This window comes from Gymnodraco acuticeps, unplaced genomic scaffold (assembly GCF_902827175.1).
Source record: "Gymnodraco acuticeps unplaced genomic scaffold, fGymAcu1.1, whole genome shotgun sequence".
Taxonomy (NCBI): domain Eukaryota; kingdom Metazoa; phylum Chordata; class Actinopteri; order Perciformes; family Bathydraconidae; genus Gymnodraco; species Gymnodraco acuticeps.
In genome coordinates this window covers 116,778-135,568 of record NW_022989977.1, presented here as the reverse complement: position 1 = coordinate 135,568, position 18,791 = coordinate 116,778, and the positions used below count along the sequence as shown (strand labels likewise).

Genomic DNA, 18,791 nt, shown 5'->3' with positions numbered 1-18,791 from the left:
TGACTTGCTTAAATTTGTTCAGTTTTGAACACTGTATGATTATCTTTCATGTCTTATTTATGCAGCAGGATGGTCTTTGCTCCATAAATATGCTCATGAGTCCATCTATTGGATTACCCTGACCCGCTGCGTCCCACCCAATCCAACCCTTAGCCAATTAGCAGCATCATCATCATCCCTTCAGTGCTTTCCCAATTCGTCACTCTCTGACACCTGACCTGTACCCTAGACTCGACTAATTGCTAGAGCTGGCGCTAGTAGGGATTTGAGGTCCATTTGGAAATGTTATTCTTCCTGTGGTGAAGGTGAGGGTTCATATCAAGTGGATATCTAAGCACAAACTATAGCATCTAAGCACAACAATTACACTTTTTTAGTAAAGAAATTATGAATTTTTTAACGCACAAATGTATTGCAACAATAAATAGGATATATATTTACTTAGCAGGCAGTAACATATAATACTTTAAAGGTCACCTATTATTCAAAATCCACTTTTTCATGTCTTTTATACATAAACATGTGTCCCCCCTGTGGAAAGAGACTCTGGAAGTTTCAGGAAAAAATATTCGCTCACTTTTTGTCCTGATCCATTTATATAAAAACCTGAAAATGAGCTGATCAGATTTTGGCCACTTTATGATTTTTTGGCTTGTGTAACCATTAACCAATCACCAACCAAGGTAACACCCCCCCACCTTATCACCTGAATCTCCTCCTAGAGCACCATTGTTTTTTTTTAAACAAATCTCTCAGAGGGGCGTGGGGAGGGGCTCCTTATTTTCATCTAAAGTAACAGACACAGAATCAGCACTTTTGAAACAGGGCTGAAACAGAGGGGATTATGGGATGCTACAATGCATGATCTGTTTGGTATTTGGAGGCAAACACTTCAGAGACATGTTTGTATATATCTGAGACCTATAATATATTGATGACAAACAGTATAATAGGGGACCTTTAAATAGTGCATCAACAGATATACGTTTATTGACAGTAAACACAGCTAGAGATATCTGCAATTAGGTCAATGACTGGCAATTGGCAACATTTCAGCTGGCTGGGCAGCATTACAGCCAATTATGTGGCGACATCAATCTTCACCTGCGTTATACCCTAGACCTGCGATCCACCTCTACATCATCACTGACATATATACTGTAAATCTGCCTTGCTCAGGGTTATGAGATCAGGCACAGTTATTCACCCGTGTTAAGCACTTGGTATATTTGTACAAAAAAAATAAAAATAATAATATACGTTTATGGATGTTTTTTAAACCCTGGATTTCAACTTTTCCTCGTAAAACTTTAGTAAACGCTCAATAATATTGAATCTCAATGATATTGCAAGCTAGTTATAAGGTTGAATACTAAAATACTCATCTCAATGTAGTAAAAGCACAGATGAAAAACTATACAACTTGCTACCAATGACCACAGAAATGGGAATGTCTAACAGGAAAATGCTGAAAAAGAAAAATCCGCTCTCAGCCCAAACAATGCCTTGGTGGGACCCGACTCAAATCCTAAGACTGAAGGAGAGAGGAAAAGAGGAAGGGAGTTGTTCTTAGATAAATATCTGGTAATGGGTTATAATGATGCTTAATGACAGACAAGAGCTTCCTACTGAACACAAGGAAAGAGAGGAACAAACAAACAGTGACAACAATCTTGACAATTGTGCCCACCATCTTGTGAGGCCTCAGGTTGTGACGTATATGATAAAGGTAACAGCTCTCTGGGCCCCCGCTCACATTTCTCCACCCATTGTCCAGAGAGAAAGTCAGCAGCATTTTCAGGCTTTCACTGAAATCACTTACATTCATGGACAAAAACAAATCACGTCTATGAATTTAAAGGACCTTCACCTAATTCAATTTCCCCTGAGATCTGAGTCCCTGATTCAAAACTGAGGTAAGCAAGGCTTTCATTTTTATACAAGACAATGTTTTAGTCTATAAAGTTATTGATAATAACATAGTTTCTTTGCAATTACTAGTAATCCGTCTTTATTTCTGGTGTAAGCAAGGTTCCTACTTTTTCATTTAAAAAAGATATGTATCTATGGTAAAAAATATATTGGTTTTAATTTTGAATTTAGTTTTCAATATGTTTGCATGAGACAATTGTATTGTCCATGAGTATGGCTTAAGCAGTTTTCTAAACCGAGTAGCAGTATAGTTATCAAGCAGTGTTTTATCTTCAGAGAAAACAGATGCCAACTATATTTGTATATAAACTTAGAGTTATATCTGGCGCTTGCCATTTAAATGACTAATGATAAAACATTATTATTATTCAGTTTTTTTGTATATCCTGTCCCAATCAATCATTATGCTGTCAGACCCAAATACCTTTATTTTAAGTTGAAATGGAGACCCCAAAGGTACCAAATATAAAAAGGCTGTATTTTCTCGAGTGTGTAAATTATGCAAGACGAATAAAATGACATGTTTTTAAAATGTCCTGGACGTAAACATAACAGCTTAGTTGGAAGGAGGCCTAGTTTAAAGATGTGTCTCGAAACGTAAAGCTACACAAGTAAATCATATAAGGAAATCTGGATCCTTAGTGTTTTTCAAACTATGTTTCATGTTATAGGAGTGAGAATAAAGAAGCTGCATTCAAAATCACTTTGGGACATCTGAAAAAAGGAACTAAAACCAACCATGACAACCAAGATGAAAACGCTTGATCCTTCAACTCTATCCGATGTCACCTCTACTGTCAGCTACGACCCTAAATCTGAGACGGTGACCTTACCAGGAGGGGTTGTGTCAGTGGCGGGCATCACCGTGGTGACCGGCGGCATGGAGGTGTCTTGTGGATCCTGCATGCTGGCCTTTGGTTTTTGGGGAACTCTGATCGGCTTCAGTTGTGTGGCGGTGGGGATTTGGGACCAACTGAACCTCTCTAAGGGAGGAACGTCTCACTTACTGGGGCTGGGATTTGTGATTCTGGCCCTCAGTTTCGTGGCGGTGGGAGGTGTGGTGGTATTTTATCTCCTGACAAAAAAGAAGAGAGAGAACACAAGAGCGGAGAGAGAGGATGGAAAAGAGGTTCTTGTAGAGAGTGGGAGGGTAATTAAAAAAGTCACAGTTTAATTAAGAATTATTGACAGGATACAAGAGAAATCCATGAAAAATCTGCACACAAATCTGACTGTAATTTAGTGGGTCCCAACCTTTGTTGTCAGACATAACCCCCAAGGTCAGGTGAACTCACCCCTTCATCTACAATACCTTTGATGTTCAAATTGTGTTCATTTGAACCAATTTCAAACTGGATTCTTTTTAAGTGTCATAGCAATGGTGGGAGCTGAATGTTTATCCATTACTTTTAGCAATTATTTCATTTATACTACTCCTAGCTAACTATATGCTAGCTTTGTAACTACTTTTAGACATTTTAATAACGTGATTATGTTTTAAAGGTGACGTATGTATTTTGGTAATCAAATCATAATTTATATCTTTGTATTTAAAAATAGGTTGAGCTACTTCAGTATGTTTCCCTTTACCCATTGGAAACAGCAGTCACACTCAGCAGCACTACTCTATATAGTAGCATAGCACTAAGTATTAGCCAACTCCTTTCCACTACACTGTTTTTTATTGACGTCTGTGTTTTCTTTTGTTGTCTATGCTGCAATTTACATGTACTGTATGTAGGCGGACCATGTTGAGTATGTAATAAATGGAGTACATGTTAATGTTTTTTTTTTGTGGAACAGAGATGGAGAGACAAAATGTGGGTGCATATAAAGTGAGCAAATCAACCTCTACAGAAAGGTGTTTACCTTTCTGTAGAGGTTGATTTGGCCATTTAAGGCTTCACTTTTGAAATTGTGAAAAATTGCAAAAGAGTGGTAAAATATTGTTTAAACATTAATCTGACATGGCAGGACAATTATGTTTATTTTTCTCTAGTGTTATGGTTTGTTTTCTACTGTGTAGCTGCAAAAGCTTAGCTGTCTCATACAAATATTTGTAAAGGTGAATGTGGAAAACATAGTAGGTTCAGGTCGTAACGTTATTATAATTAATAATACAGTCCAGAGAGGAAGATATAAAGGAGTAATGTCACAAAAGCAGGACTGATTCATATGTTAGAGGGCTGCCAAGTCTAGACCAACAAAACAGAAACCAGCAATATTAAATAACAGAAACCAAAAAGAGAGCAGAGAGAAGACCCAGAGGTGGAAATGTGTTCATACCTCCATCTGCTGGAATCAAAACGAACTGTAGATACATTCAAATCCCCTCTTTGCTTTTACAATATGCCTTCATGTTATTTTATTCTTGTGCATCTCAAAGTTGTCATATCTCGACCCCTTGTCCAAACTTTTTTTGATGGCTATTATTTTATGTAAGCCAATAAAGACCCGACACCTGAATAACCTACAGTGCTCGAAATACAAACATCATTAACTATAAACTATTGTTCTTATGAATGACATGAGAAAAGAGAACATAATGTTTTCAGGTATGTGAGGTATTTCGACAGGTATCAGAGTTATGCATTAGTAGATCACCTGACATCCCGCTGGTCACGTGTCTCCGTTCAAGTTTCAGGAAACTTTTCTTCTCCTTCTGAAAACAGAACAGCCCACGTCCCGCCTCTTCTTCCCGCCCATTGGTTGCTGCTGACAAATGCAGCGCTCTGATTGGTCGGAGTGAGGACATGTACAAGCAAGTCAGAATCTAACAACATCTCCTTCTCCAAACTCGTTTATGTGTAATTGATATCGGACCCGAAGAAAAAACGACTGGCTTTTCATTATTTTGGTGCACTGACATGATCGTTGTGAAATATTAAACCGAGAGGGTGAGTTTGTAAAACAGCAGCCGAGCATAGCGACAACTCGGCTCTTTCTTTAAGTTACAGCATTGTAATCTTTCTTCCAGATATCTCTCAAGGTGTCCACTGTCAGTCATGTTACTTATTTATACAGTATGTCAACTCAAGTGTGTCCTTTACCATGGTTTTCATTTATCTTAGCCTAATTAATACGAAGGCTCACTTGCTAAATTATCGTTGCATACACTACTTGTAGCTATTTTCAGTATTTCAATTTAGATTTGAACTTTTGTGGGCTATTTGTGGCACATAAAGTTATAAACACACAGAGACACAGGCTGTCGTTTGGTGTGTCTCTGCTGTGCAACACATTACACAATCTTTATTAAAGATACATAAAGATCTAACAGAATACTCCTATTGTGTCAGTAGATTAAATGCCACAGTACATCAACGAGACTCTTTAGCCAAAAAGCATAAACCATAAAAATACTATTAATGATCTACATGCAACTTAAGAGCTACATCCTTTCATTAGATGCCTTAACAAATACATATGTTTATTATGCCTGCACCTCAGTTACAGTTAAACTGGCAGGTATTTTATATTCTATAGTCAAACAAATCCCAACACAACCCCTGAAGCTTCATGGGACAACTTGATAGTGCTTGTTACAGTTATAACAGGACATTATCTGCAACTCATTTTATAATCGATTAATAATTTAAGTCAGTTTTCAAGAAAAAATTCAAACATTCAGTTTACTATCACACAAGACAGATAAAGCAGAACGTTATGTTTTCATCAAAGTCATTGCTGAATTGTTTTCAAATGTATTCACCCAATATCACTTTATACAATTAAGTTGTGTCTGCTTTTGTTACCTTCAAATATATATCAGTCTTGCCATGAATTGTGAGTAATTGAAACTGTGGTGTAAAACCAGCCAGATTCATTTTAATTTCATCCTTACTGAGCAGTCACTTTGTATTTTGTTTGCTGTTAAACAAACGATGTCAGTCACAGATTATAATAGCAGAAAACCACATGGCCATGTTAAAAAATTAATAGGCTTATGGTAATTCTTTGGAAAAATGAAAAAAATGCATGTCTAAGCTTGCTTGTTGCACAAAACAGTCGACTGTCCTTTTGCGACTTAGCGGCAGTTTATCCATTCCTTTTATATTTCATAATCTTTTCTTCTTTTCTTTCTCAGGATGGACTCTAAAACTCCCCTGACATCAGACAAGCTTCACAGTACAGAACGAATAGTTAAATGCAGTCTAAAATGATGCTTTCCCTTGTCAAGGACAAACAAAACATTAAGTCATAAAGGATGGAAGGTCCTGGGGTTAGCAGAAATGTTAGAAAGCCAGATAAACTAGTTGTAGGAGTCGGTCAGAAAGTGTAGTCAGGACAGCAACATAATTGGCTAATAGACTTCTAAAATAATTGACCTCCTGTTGAGGAGGGGGAACCGTTTGGGCAGGTAATTCAGGCTGATTAAACTAATAGTCTGATGGAGTACAGTGAGAGAGTGCTGTGCGGGTCAGGGGAGGTGGAGCTGGACCCCAACATTGTGAGTGAAGAGGCAGGAAAACTGTATTCAGAGCTACAGGTAAAGCAGCTACAACGCTTTTTTCTCCTTTCTAAACCAAAAATGGGCCTCATTTACCAACCGTTATTTTAAATATGTTTCTTTTTTAAACCCATTTACTCACAAAGATGTTGACATTGACCAATTATTTCTTATTTTGCAGTTCTTCTTGGGTAAGATAATAATATACGCTACCTAATATGGATGCAACCTTTGATGCACTTCATGCTGGGGTACCTCAAATTCAAAACTACTAGATTATTTTACATTTGCTGTCCATTTTAGTTGTTTGTTTAAGCGTTTTTGGCAACGTTTTGGACGTGTGCATAGCCCTTTTATGGCCTTTGGCTGGAGTAAAATGCTTATTAGGATCAACTGGCCAATTAATCTGTGGCTAGTCATGAGTCTGACAGACTTTCAATTTAAGAAAAAAACACATTATCTCAATATAAGTAAGTGGTAAATAAGACCCATTCTCTTAGGAAAACAATTGAAATGTTTCAATGGTTTACCTCTCTGCTGCTTTGCCCCATCACAGATGGTTATTGAGACCCATGGAGAAAGTGTGGTGGAGTCGCTGGTCCCCATATTTGTGTGGGTCCTGGAGGGGCTGGCCGGCTGTAAAGCCCAGCTGAGAGACCGGGAGGAGGAGGCGGAGAGGGAGAAGGCTGAGAGAGAAGAGCTACTGGACAGATACCAAGCAGAGAAAGCACTCAGGAAAGAAAGTCAAGAGGTGGGGACTGATGGGAGATTTGAAAGTTTTAATGTAAACGATAATTACAATTTCTTTTTTTATAAGCTTTGAAAATAAGAGGTTGTCTGTGCTCAGAGCTTTAAAAGCATTTCTTTTTCTTTAGAGGTACCTGGAGCTGGATGACCAATTTGAGCAAGAGAGGAGAGCCATAAGGGGGAGGGAAAAGGAGAGAGAGCGGCGAGAGAGAGAGCTAGAGAAGAAAGCAAGAGGGCAAGCCGATCAGTGTAAGTGAAAAATGTAATATAAAACAATTAAAAGTTAGAAATGTTATAAGGACCATGTATTTTAAATTGAAATGTTTTGTTTATTTCATGACAAGAAGAATTTCTACTTCAAACCTTTCGGTGTTACTGAATCAGTAGATATTCACTCTGAAGCTGCTTGTTATGTCTTCCAGTGGTGGCCCTGGAGGAGCAAAAAGCTAATCTGAATAGAGAATTGAACACTTTGAAGAATACACACAACAAGGTCAGTCAGATACTGCTGTCTCTTTTATTACCCCGAAATAACTTCTAAAAGGAATACCCCAAAATGGTCATTTGTATATCAACATTTGTTTAAATAATGTAAGGCAACACACAAATGGTGCTTTGGAACACTCTTCTCTAATATTTGTTTTTTGTTGTCATTTCTTTGTTTCTTACATGTTACTGATGTTTTCTGTTTTAGCTGGCTCACACATATCGGGACCTTTTGGAAAAGAGAAAGGATTCTGAGAGAGATTCTCCTTTAAGGTTGTTCTTGTTAAGCACGTTACTGTTGATAGTGTCTCACAGCAAGGCTCAAAGTATTCCATGACAGCAGCTTATTGAAGGCCAAACTAACAACCTAATGAAAATAAATCACTTTCTGAACTTTACCTTGACAGTTGCACAACAGAGCAGTCGTGAAGCAGTATCTCTTTACCAAGATGTACAGTGTTAGTAACTGAGAAACGGCAGTATGTGACCATTTTGCAAATCTAAATTAGGTTTTGTTTTTCAGTTCAACTTTTTGACAAATTAGTCGATTTCCCATGTTTTTTGTTGGTAAACTAGTCTTTTATGCAAAGGTTTAGCTCTTCTAATCTTTGAGTTTTTTATTTAAATATAATATCAGTGTTTGCCCTGGAGGAGCTGCCAGAAAGTGGTGCAAATTGTAAGAATGAAGCAAAGATTGATAGTGACTGATAGGACTTTTCTTGACTATGTGACACTGCATGTTGCTTTTAGGAATCAAGTTCGTCTGAAGAATGCTGAATGTTCATCCAACTCATCAGAAGCCAGTATGAATGGAAAGGTAAACATATTCTCACTTTACACATTTTAACTACATAATATATAAATTGTAACACACTGCTTTTGTGGAGGAGTAGCTGTTAATTTCCATCTTTTCTATTGCAGATGATTCAAAGACCCCATTCACTTTCTGGTCCCCCCTGTTTGGAAGATGTATTTCCCAAAAAAGAAAATGCGATTGAAATCTCAGGAAAGCCCGCCCCACATCAGTTTATCAATGACATCATCAGCTCCACTCCAGAGCTCAGGCACTTTCATGGCAGTGGGGATGCAAGGTAATACAACTATTGTATGTCAGTTGGAGATTTTAGTAAAAAAGTATGTGTTATCATGAACAAAAACCAAGCTCACTTTAGCTCATGTTTACACAGAGCATCACATCAACGATTCACAAACCTTTCTCACATTCCATTCTCTTTCATTTGCATCTTCATCAGCACCCCGGTCAGACCGAACAGCAAAGAGGGAGACGTGTTGGAGACCAGCGTGGAGGAAGAGATGAGGCAGGTGGAGGAGAAGGAGGGCCAAGTAGAAGAGGAGAAGGGAGGAGAAGGAAAGGAAAAGGACAAGCAAGAAGAAGAGGAGGAGGAGGAAGAGGAGGAAGATGATAGTATGGAGTGGGATCTGCGCAACACTGACTCTGTGTTCTCTGAGCTGTCGGAGCTGAGTCGGGACTATGTAGAGAGTGTAGACCGAGGGGCCAGTGTCAGAGGTAAAACACACATTTAGAGACCCCTTTCTCAAACATAGTTCATGTTACATTCTGTTTGTCTTGACAAAACATTTAATACAAATCCTATGTTGTGCTCTGTGCAGCATGAAAGCATACAATAATCCATCACAGACATCAAAGCTTACAGTACATGAGGTTGTTTTTTAGAAATATCTGCAAGTTGTCAGAATCTATTTATACCCTATTTACATGAAGTGCAAGTACATAAGTGAAAGCGGTTTCAAAGGACATACTTCCTTTTTTTAGGAAGGTGGTTTGTTGCACCCTTCCATGTATTTTTATATGAATATGAGTAAATTAAGAGTAAACGGAAATACCAGACATAAATACATTTATTTCTCTAAGTATTCTCTGTGTGTTCAAACTTAATTTTGTATTTTCTTTCTGTGTAGGCAGTGCAGACCAGTTTGAGGAGATTCTTTGTCAGTATGAGGAACTGAAAGTCACACAGTGAGTTCTATAATTACTTTCTCTGGCCGTGTAATGACTTGTCCTCTGTGCAAGGGATTTTCCAAACACTTGTGCTTCAGTACAAACAAATCAATCCAAGAGGAGAGAATTTCAAAAATTGTTGAAATGTCTCAATGTCTTCATATTCTTAAATTATTCATCTTCGCTTTGTTTTTTCTTTGTTTTTCAGTGAGTTAGTAGAAGCTGCCCGTAAGGCTTTGATATCTCGGGTAGTAGAGCTGACTGACGACCGCTCAGCTCTTAAACTGGAGGTGACGTCTCTGCAGGAAACTGCCTCTCGATTGGAGGGGCGGATGAAGGAGAAGGAGGAGGAAACAAAGAGGTGTGAAATGTTTTTAAATGTTAATGTGGATTGTTAAGTCCTTGCCTCTTTTGAATATTAGATTTCATTGTTTTGTGTTATTTTATCCATTCTTAGAATTCGGAAAGAACTGGAAACATGCCAATCTGAGGATCCTGATGTGAGGAGACATATTTTTTTCTATCTATTTGTAAATCACGCAGCAAGAGTAGAACTGCATTAATTTATAATCCAGTAGCTGCTCAGTGTTTATTATCATGTACGAAATAAGGTTTATACCTGATGTAATAGCTTAAATCTTTCCAATCAGGCCTCTCTACCCACTTCCATGCGCCCCTTCTCTCGTTCTGAAATGGCTCGTGTGGTCATGGAGAAAAACCAATACAAGCAGCGTCTGTTAGAGCTGCAGGAGGCTATGAGAAAGAGTCAGACACTCAGGTAACTTAAGATTCAAAGTTTATTTTAAAGTTACAATAGATCATTTACAATTTTGATAAAAACCAAAAATAATTGTGTTTTTCCTTTCTCATAGAGCAATAAATGATGAGAGGTTGACAAATGACAAAAGTGTTTGGAAAAAGTAAGTGTTTATCATAACAATTGACCTTATTCTGAATACTTATCCTCAGTCAGTTAAAACAGCAGTGAAGTTCATGTCCTCACTTTAAACAGAAGATGGCAGACAGGAAGCTGCCTCGTCTTATTCAATTCTAGTAACCCTAAAACAATAGGGAATGCCAAGATGTGATGTTTTCCTGGTTACCTGGATTTTCTCTGTATATGGCAACCTGTAATCAATATACAAAAAAATACATGATTAAGAAATGCAGTGGGGATATACTGCAGTTTCTTAAATGTCAGCAATATCACCATTTCGGGAGGCACTTGGTTAGAAGTACCTGAATACGCTGGAGTTTCATAGCGTTTCTTTATTTGCTATAAAGTATCTGTAACAATTCTGGATAGTTAATGTGTGGTAGCAGTGTTAGCTGAGCTTTACCTGCCTGAGAGGGGGAAATCAATATGTTCGTAAAACCACTTGACATTACGTGGACACTACTAGGCAATTGAAATAAACAAGTGTGCTATAAATTACATTTTTGATAACATGCTGAAGTCAGATGTTTACTGGCCTTTATACAATATTCATAATTGTTTGTAATTTCGTTAAAGGTTCAACCGCTTTTTTGGCCTCACCAAGGGACCCTTAATCCCCCCACACGCTCCTACATTTGCCCGGCCGACTTCTCCATCCCTAACTCGCCCTCCTCTGGGGTCTCCACAACTACCGGCTGTGGGTCAAACTCGTGCTGAGTAAGCCTGTGTTTCACCTCGCCACTCTTCCATATGCTTTTCTACTTACAAATCAAATTTAATCATTAATATAAAATGCTCAATCAAGCTGATTTAAAGTAGAAGCATTCTCTCTAGATCTTCTTCTCCTGCTGCTCTCTCCCCTCGTGTCAGGAGGAGAGAAATCTACAAGGAAATCCGCTCCTACCTTTGGGGATCACTTGGAAAACGGCAGATTCACGGCTGGAGCACGCCACTGGCAAACACACAGGTAATACAACATCATACAGATATAAACAGAAAGGCAGCAATCTGAGGGGAAATGTAGAAGCGGCGTTCTACGTTCTAAGTCCTGGAAAGTTTGGAAAATAGTAAATGTGACCTTTACTTTACCAGGTGTTTCATCTACACAATCACTCATGTAAACCAAAAACATTTAAATATTTTAAATAAAACAATCCTTTCGTCATACACCAGAGAGAACTGAGTTATCTTAAATTTGTCCTTCTAAAAAACTTTACAAAACCTGTAAAGAATACAGCATTAGAAATGGGACTGAAGCTCATCTGGCTTTTATGAGTCAGAATTGTGCGTTTTGTTATCATAGAGCTTTAGTTTGAACTAAACCAAAGAAAAAGATATTGCCTTCCTTACCAAATATTCCAGACATAAACATTTGATTATCTGTCTTCATTTCAGGAATCCCATGAGCCTGTCCCAGAGCCTAAAGATGTGCCTGTTCTAATTCAGCTCCGACTGCTGGATCAAAGAGACTCCACAGCTAAGGTATCTAAAGTGAAACTCTTCAACTAAAGAACCTAGCAGCCTTTACATCACACTTTCTATGCTTTTAAACTTGGTTCCTGACTTGTTTTTCGCTTCAGATGAACTGTGCGGTTGCAGTCGCACCTGAGATCTCAGGAGAGGCCACAGTAAGTCTCTCATTATCCTGCTCAAATAAGTAGTCATACTCTAATCACTACGTATAATGCCATCGAAGCATAACTAACACATGCCCATGCCGCTCATCTTTCCAAACTGCACATCCTTCTCTGCCAGTGTTCTGTGTGGGTAGTTTCTGGCCCTGCCTCCTGCAGTGACATTACAGTGATTGATCCTGCACGTAGCAACACAGTACTGGATCAGTTCAGCCTCACCCCCACAGCTCCTGCCCTCTGCATCTGTGCTGTGCCGCCCATAGGTCAGTGCCTGTACAGCACGCTGCAGCAGCCGCCTGCAGACACCTTATCTCATGTTTTCTGTTCTTGTACTTTCCCCTCATACCTCACTGATATAACTGGAAACTCTTGGAAATGAACACTGCTTACTGACTTCCTTTTTCCTTCTGGGTTTGTTATGTCAGGGGACACTGCAGGAACTGTGTGGATTGGAACTCAGGAAGGAAGGTAATGTATGCTGGAAAAACAGCTTGCTTCAATGAATTAAACTCTCTCTCTTGAGTCAAATGAATAATGGCAACACTTTCACCCTTTCTTTATTCCCCCTCCTCTTCCTCCCCCTGTGTGTCTCGCAGTATGCTGGTACACTCAGCCTCTGCTGGCAGGAGGCTCTGTCTGCACTCTGTCTCTCTCTCAGAGGGAGTCCATTCGCTCACGTGAGTTCTCTCTGCACTGTGTGTGATGTATATGTGTTATTATATTAACTGAAATCCTAGCAATATCTAAATGTATGTAAAATGAGCGGGATTTTATTTATTTCTAAGCGTGGATAGGAATGGAAAAATACATTTCTGTTTACAGACGAATACCACCATTCGTTTTTTTTATGTACAATTTAGATTTTAAATATAATAGACAAACACCGGATGATATTGCAATGTTATAGCATTGCGGCTTGAATACAATTCTGTACATTTAACTTGTCTAGGTTAAAATTGGTGTTGATTGATTTGTATGAACTTCAGCCGTTCAGTTCTAGCTATTGTTTGGTAACATAATAGCAAACCTAGTCAATAGCATAGATGTTGACATTTGGAATTTAAAAAGAATGATTTACATTATCAACATCTAACTATTTGATCTTAAATTTGAAATATGTTCTGAGAAATCTACATAAATAATAAGTTAATTTGTGGCCTCCTCATCTGCCAGGTATTCTCAGAGTAAAGTCATCGCTGGTTTGGGCGATGGGACTTTAGCATTTTTCTCACACAGTTCAGGTAATATTTTATAGTAAAAATCTGACTGCTTCAGTTCATCTATCCTTTAATTATTTTAATTAAAACAACTTGGCAACTTGATTCTTCGTGATTAAGTCCAGACTAAAGACTTTTCTTTTTGCCACTGCTTTTAATTGAACTATTCACATCTTAGACTGCACTGTAACTTTTATCCTTGTATTTTTTTCTTTTAATGTTTCTTTTATTATCTTTTCTTTTTAATGACTGATTTTAAATGCCATTTTCTTAATGTGTTTCGTTTTTTGTAAAGCACTTTGAATTGCCTTGTATTGAAAGGTGCTATATAAATAAACTTGCCTTGCCTTGCCTTACTAATGAAGCAATGACTGCTGTTATGATGTAGATGGCTGGAATCTACAGTCTCACTCGGTGCTGCCTCTCGGATCAAATCCTCTGCAGCCCATTCGCTGTTGCCTTGAAAAAAGTGGCCGCTTGTGGGTAGGATATTGGAACAAAATCCATGTGGTGGACGTTGACAGCAAGAAGGTTGAGGTAAGAACCTGTGGTGGTACCTACATTGTCTGTGTCTTATATTCACGCCTGTCTTTGAACTCACCATCATTGTTTCTTATCTAACCTCACAGCAGACATTCTCGGTCTCTGAACGCAGCGAGCAGCAGGTCCGTTTCCTGTGTGCCGGGGGAAGTGGTGTTTGGACATCCTGCAGACTCGACCCGATCCTCAGACTGTTTGATTGGTCCACAGGACGGCCGCTACAGGAAGTCGATTTTACTGCTTTGGTCACTAAAACTTTAGGTGCTAAAACTGTACCTTTTTTTTTTTTCTTCTTATACATCCATTTAAATATAATGCATGTACTGTCCTGGAATATAGAATATTGCAGTATGTTTTAGCATAATGTATTTATTTCCTATATGTTAGCAAACACAGTTTTAGATCATAACAGCAATGCTCACACGTATGTTAGTCCTGAGCTGGAAAGTAGTGGTATTTGTGAACATTTCCTTCACATTTTTTAAAGTTTTATAATTGATTTTCTCAGCATCTTTAAGAGTATGCACTATGCACACATTCTTCTGTAGGTGTGTCCCAGGAGTTCAGTATCAAACTAACAAAAAGTAAACTTGCTAAACATTCTGGAAAGAGAAATTATTAGAAAATAAACCTGGCTCAATGGACCACAATACTATATTTATAATGTGTTCATGCATACATTTATTTTTTGTTTTGTGTCAGGCAGCTTTGTGTTGTCCCTGCGGCTCACATGCTTCTGTCTCCCTCTGCAGGCCAAGCCTTCCTGACCCTCTCACCTCTCCAGATCTCGTCTCTAGCTGTCATCTCTGGCCGCCTGTGGGTGGGCACAGGAGGGGGTGCAATTTTCACCATCCCATTATCAATAAGTACGTTTTATTTAGATTTAAGAGTATAGTTCTTGAATTATAATTGTCAGAAATGTGCTTCATTGAGTAGTAACTATATCAATGCTTGTCTACAGCATCAGAAGCAGTTTCCATCCCATATTGCTCCATTTCATCAGCCCAGCTGTGTTACCATGGACATAGACAAGCTGTCAGGTTCATCATTGCTGCACCAAGTAAGATTTGTCTCAAACACATTTTTCTACAACATATATATTCAGGGTGTTGTAATGACGTCTTTGCCCCGCAGGTTGTCTGATCATCCCTCCTGGCAGCACCACCATCACAAACTCTCAGCTTATCATCAGCGGAGGAGAGGGCCACATCAACTTCCGCCTTGGTGAGTTTATTAATGGAATGACCAGATGATTATTCAAAATAAAAAAATGTCTTTCATGCCTCAACTGTGAAAAAAAACAACAATAAATTAGAAAATTCTTGATTAAATTAATTACATATGTGTTTAGTTTCCACAAAACTGTATCAAATCTATAAATTCTCACAAGTCGTGCAGTATAATCCAGGTCTCATTTATCCAATTGTATCTACTTCCCTAACAACTTTGCGCTAAGACCTTGCCAAATAAAACACTTTCACACAAACAGTCTCCCACCGGAGCAGGTGCCGGCTTCTTCAATGTGAGAAGTGTATGCAGAATTATGGAGGCATTAGAGAAAATCTCAGTTTTCTTCACATATTCAAGCGTAACAAAGGGTTAATATATTGATATAAAAATGAAAAGAAAATTGGGGGTATAAGTGTTAATGGAAGTGTCCTTTATTTACAGTTTAGTCAGTGTTTACTTTATGTAATACCTACCTGAGCTGTCAACTTTTACAGGGGACGATGCAAGTGAGGAATCGGAAGATTTGCCCAAAACTACACCTCAGCGGTCTGAACGCAGTCAGATGATCATCTGGCAGAATACCACCCCCTCTGTGCCCAGCCCTGCCCTCTGACACTGATCATCTCAAAGTGCTGCCCTTTTGTGATGAGATATGGACGGAGAAGACACTTACTGTACACCAGCAAAGCTAGAGAGATCATTGAAAATGGTGCTTTCATGGAACTGAATGAACCATCGTCTCAATGAGGCAGCAATGTAAACATCCTCTAGAAAATATTTATATATGATTGATGCTGTTTCATCCTTGTTTACCTCATTCATGTTGTACATCTATCTTTTGACTGGATTATTCTGATGAGTGTTGAAGCCTTATGTTTGTCTTCTCTGATTTTATAAAATGTCCGTCAAACTAGTCAGTAATCAGCTGCCTGATTAATAGCTGATTTTTACATTTGCACTAACAATACGTTGTGTTTCCCTGACGAATAGCTTTCATCCATTTGCCTGCCATGCTGAGCTGTCATTCACATCTGCATATATGTATATATCCTACATATATGGATCATAAAGTTAAACTTAACAAGGTGGCTGCTCTCGTGTTAACTGGAAACAGGTATTGATCTTCTCTCAGCATAAGACAATCAGACACTTATCTCTGGAGGCTGTATTGCATATGGTGTAAAACTTCTTTGATTGTGATTAGTTTTTTGGCTTTTCTTTTCAAACTTCAACCCCTCCTTGTATGTTATGGTGCATTAACAAACAACTGCACATTCTAAATGTCTGTATGTGTTATCAAGTATTCTAATTGAACAATTACAGCGCTTGTCTTAGAAATTATTTATTTTCCGAACGAGTACTATGCCTTATGTATTCAAATGTCTTTATTTGTTTTCTGTTTAAATTTGATTTCAGTACTTTGTAAAATAAGGGAGATTATTCTTTCAGGTGTCCTATGCAGTATTTATGTGCAATCACGAGTTTGTGCCGTAATGTTGATGTCTAAGCATCTCCTTGTCTTTCTTGGAAAGAAAAATAAGGCAAGAGTATTCCTTCTGACTCAACTGTGTGCAATCATGATTATTGTCATTAAAAAAAAAAAGGCCTTCAATGGTTAATGGAGTAACTTTTATTCTGGGATGTTTTGCTATAAACTGGTGCAGCATCTAAAAGTAAGCTCAAAGGGTGAATGAACAACAAAATAAATAGAGAAGATGAATCGTTTACATTACAGCCAGCAGGGAAGTCCACGATATACATTCAAGACGAGAGGATACGAATTACAGTTTCTTTGTCATGTGAACAAGGTGTTTGTTATCACAAGAGGCGTGTTTGTGAAGAGAGCCACAACAGCAGTGGCACTCCTTTGCCTCTGGCAGCTTGGCCTGCTGCCTGGTGAGGGACAGCCCTCTTTGTAACAGTCAGTCAGTCTGTTGATATCTTTGGGCTCCGCTTCCTAAGTTGGGCCGCTTCCTAAGTCCTGGGGATCCGTATCTTGCGGCTCAGGGAACGTGCGAGGCGGTCCATAGCTCCACCAACAGAGCTCCCCAACTCCTTTCTGGAGGTCAGACCCTCAATGTTGCCGCTGTACCACATGACCCAGCCTGCCAGGGAAAAGAGCACCAGCAGGGCCCCTGTGTACACCAGCAGATCCCCAAAGTCTCGACCTTGGATCTCTAGTGGGGCGAAGACCCCCAGCAGCAGGGATATCACACCCAGCAGGTCCATGAGCACTGCGAACACCAGGGCCAGTTTACAGTGAGACAAGCCGTCATATTTTGGTGCCATGGCTGCACGGAAAAAGAGAGGGGGGGATGTTGCAGTTCAGTTTAATAACAAAAACAGGGGCATACTATAAAATGAGTCATGGCATTTACCAATTGATTACCTAGAAACAAAATGATTATTGTCAATGATATTTTGATTAACATAAAGCAATGATAAAATAATTTTTATGATAAATGCTAACTCTTTAAAAGGTTGTTTGACATACCCTTGATTAAAAACATTTGCAACAAAAACGTTCACGAATCAAAAAGCAGAACACATTTTGTAGAATACACAGTACACCTGTAATGCATGCATTTTTGTATTTATGGTAATTTGATATACACTCTAAATGCTGTACATCTTTTGCAGTTTCATGTTTTGAGAAGTTACATTTGTGTTGTGGCTGTTGTTAATAATAGTAATATCTCAATGTTTTACTTTGTTTTAATCAATCAAGTAAATAGTGGATTGTCACTATTAACAAAAATGCCATGTAATTTGTGTTTAGTACAGGAAGTCTGACCCAACCTTCAAACTTGATCGTGTTCCCACTATTTTTTAACTAACGCAGCAACCTGAAAAAGTACATATAATTTGTAGCTACAATACTGCCTTCTGTTTCTTACATGTTAACCCGGCCCTGCAGAACAGGTGCCACACCTGTTCCGTATGTTTCAACGGACTTCTTTTATATGCAGGAGAACTTAACAACAGCGAACTATGGGATACACGAGTACACACATTTTTACGGCAAACTAAATCTCAAGCATAAAGTTACCTGTTTGCTGAGTATATGAGATTCAAACGCGATTACGATGGAATTCGTCCGTTTTGAACATCGTCTCTAGAAAAGCCACAGTAAATAATGAAACCTGACACTGCGTCACCTGCTCCACCTGCTCCACCTGTCTACCCGTCGAGGCTTAAAGGACAACATGCTGGTGCACATCTTGTGCTTTCTCAAACCTTAACGTTTCTATTTTTAGGTAACTATCACTGAACTGCAACTCACTTTTGTATTATTATAATTAGGCATTTTTGTATGATATGTATTGTCATCAGGCTTAACTTTGTTTACATTGTGTTGTCCAATGAGCCTACTACTGATAATGCATTTCTTTCAATATAGTTTGTAAACTTTCTGCTTCAACAAAAAATAAAAATAATGTTACATTTAAATAATAATCACATCAGCAAATTGCACCCGAATATGTAATTTCACTGCACACAATATTATTATTAATATTTTATCTATAAATTATTTATTTTCAGTTAAAAAAAACGTTGATTGAAATACTGCCATAAGAAATAATGAACTTTAATAACAAAGCCTCTTTATGACTTTTTTAATGCGTTTGTAAAGAAA

At 38.4% G+C, this 18,791-nt stretch overlaps 2 protein-coding genes and 1 long non-coding RNA gene across 6 annotated transcripts; 2 read left to right on the top strand and 1 right to left on the bottom strand.

The window, feature by feature from the left end:
- Positions 1-891: 891 nt before the first annotated feature.
- On the top strand, positions 892-3,714 carry LOC117543269. The gene is made up of 2 exons (XR_004568545.1): positions 892-1,916; positions 2,604-3,714. It is a non-coding gene; the product is annotated as an uncharacterized LOC117543269 (long non-coding RNA).
- A 684-nt stretch (positions 3,715-4,398) lies between these two features.
- Positions 4,399-16,773, top strand: si:dkey-17m8.1 (C-Jun-amino-terminal kinase-interacting protein 4). Of its 4 annotated transcripts, none has more exons than XM_034211428.1 (28): positions 4,402-4,829; positions 6,020-6,421; positions 6,939-7,133; positions 7,258-7,378; positions 7,552-7,622; positions 7,824-7,888; positions 8,366-8,432; positions 8,537-8,706; positions 8,869-9,143; positions 9,557-9,614; positions 9,805-9,957; positions 10,054-10,096; positions 10,247-10,374; positions 10,469-10,516; positions 11,110-11,250; positions 11,353-11,500; positions 11,929-12,015; positions 12,114-12,161; positions 12,289-12,430; positions 12,593-12,635; positions 12,764-12,844; positions 13,341-13,408; positions 13,773-13,921; positions 14,014-14,185; positions 14,677-14,790; positions 14,886-14,984; positions 15,059-15,148; positions 15,649-16,773. In XM_034211428.1, exons 2-28 carry the CDS (start codon positions 6,323-6,325, stop codon positions 15,765-15,767), a joined length of 2,994 nt encoding a protein of 997 aa, XP_034067319.1. In that variant the 5' UTR covers positions 4,402-4,829; positions 6,020-6,322; the 3' UTR covers positions 15,768-16,773. The 4 variants fall into 4 exon arrangements, with proteins under 4 accessions (XP_034067322.1, XP_034067319.1, XP_034067320.1 ...); XM_034211429.1 differs by having other exon boundaries at positions 4,403-4,829; positions 11,368-11,500; XM_034211430.1 differs by having other exon boundaries at positions 4,405-4,829; positions 11,404-11,500.
- On the bottom strand, positions 16,765-18,324 carry LOC117543267 (transmembrane protein 238-like). The gene is made up of 2 exons (XM_034211432.1): positions 18,204-18,324; positions 16,765-17,445 (listed from the first exon to the last, which is right to left on the bottom strand). Exon 2 carries the CDS (start codon positions 17,441-17,443, stop codon positions 17,129-17,131), a length of 315 nt encoding a protein of 104 aa, XP_034067323.1. The 5' UTR covers positions 17,444-17,445; positions 18,204-18,324; the 3' UTR covers positions 16,765-17,128.
- Between the last annotated feature and the right edge of the window lie 467 nt (positions 18,325-18,791).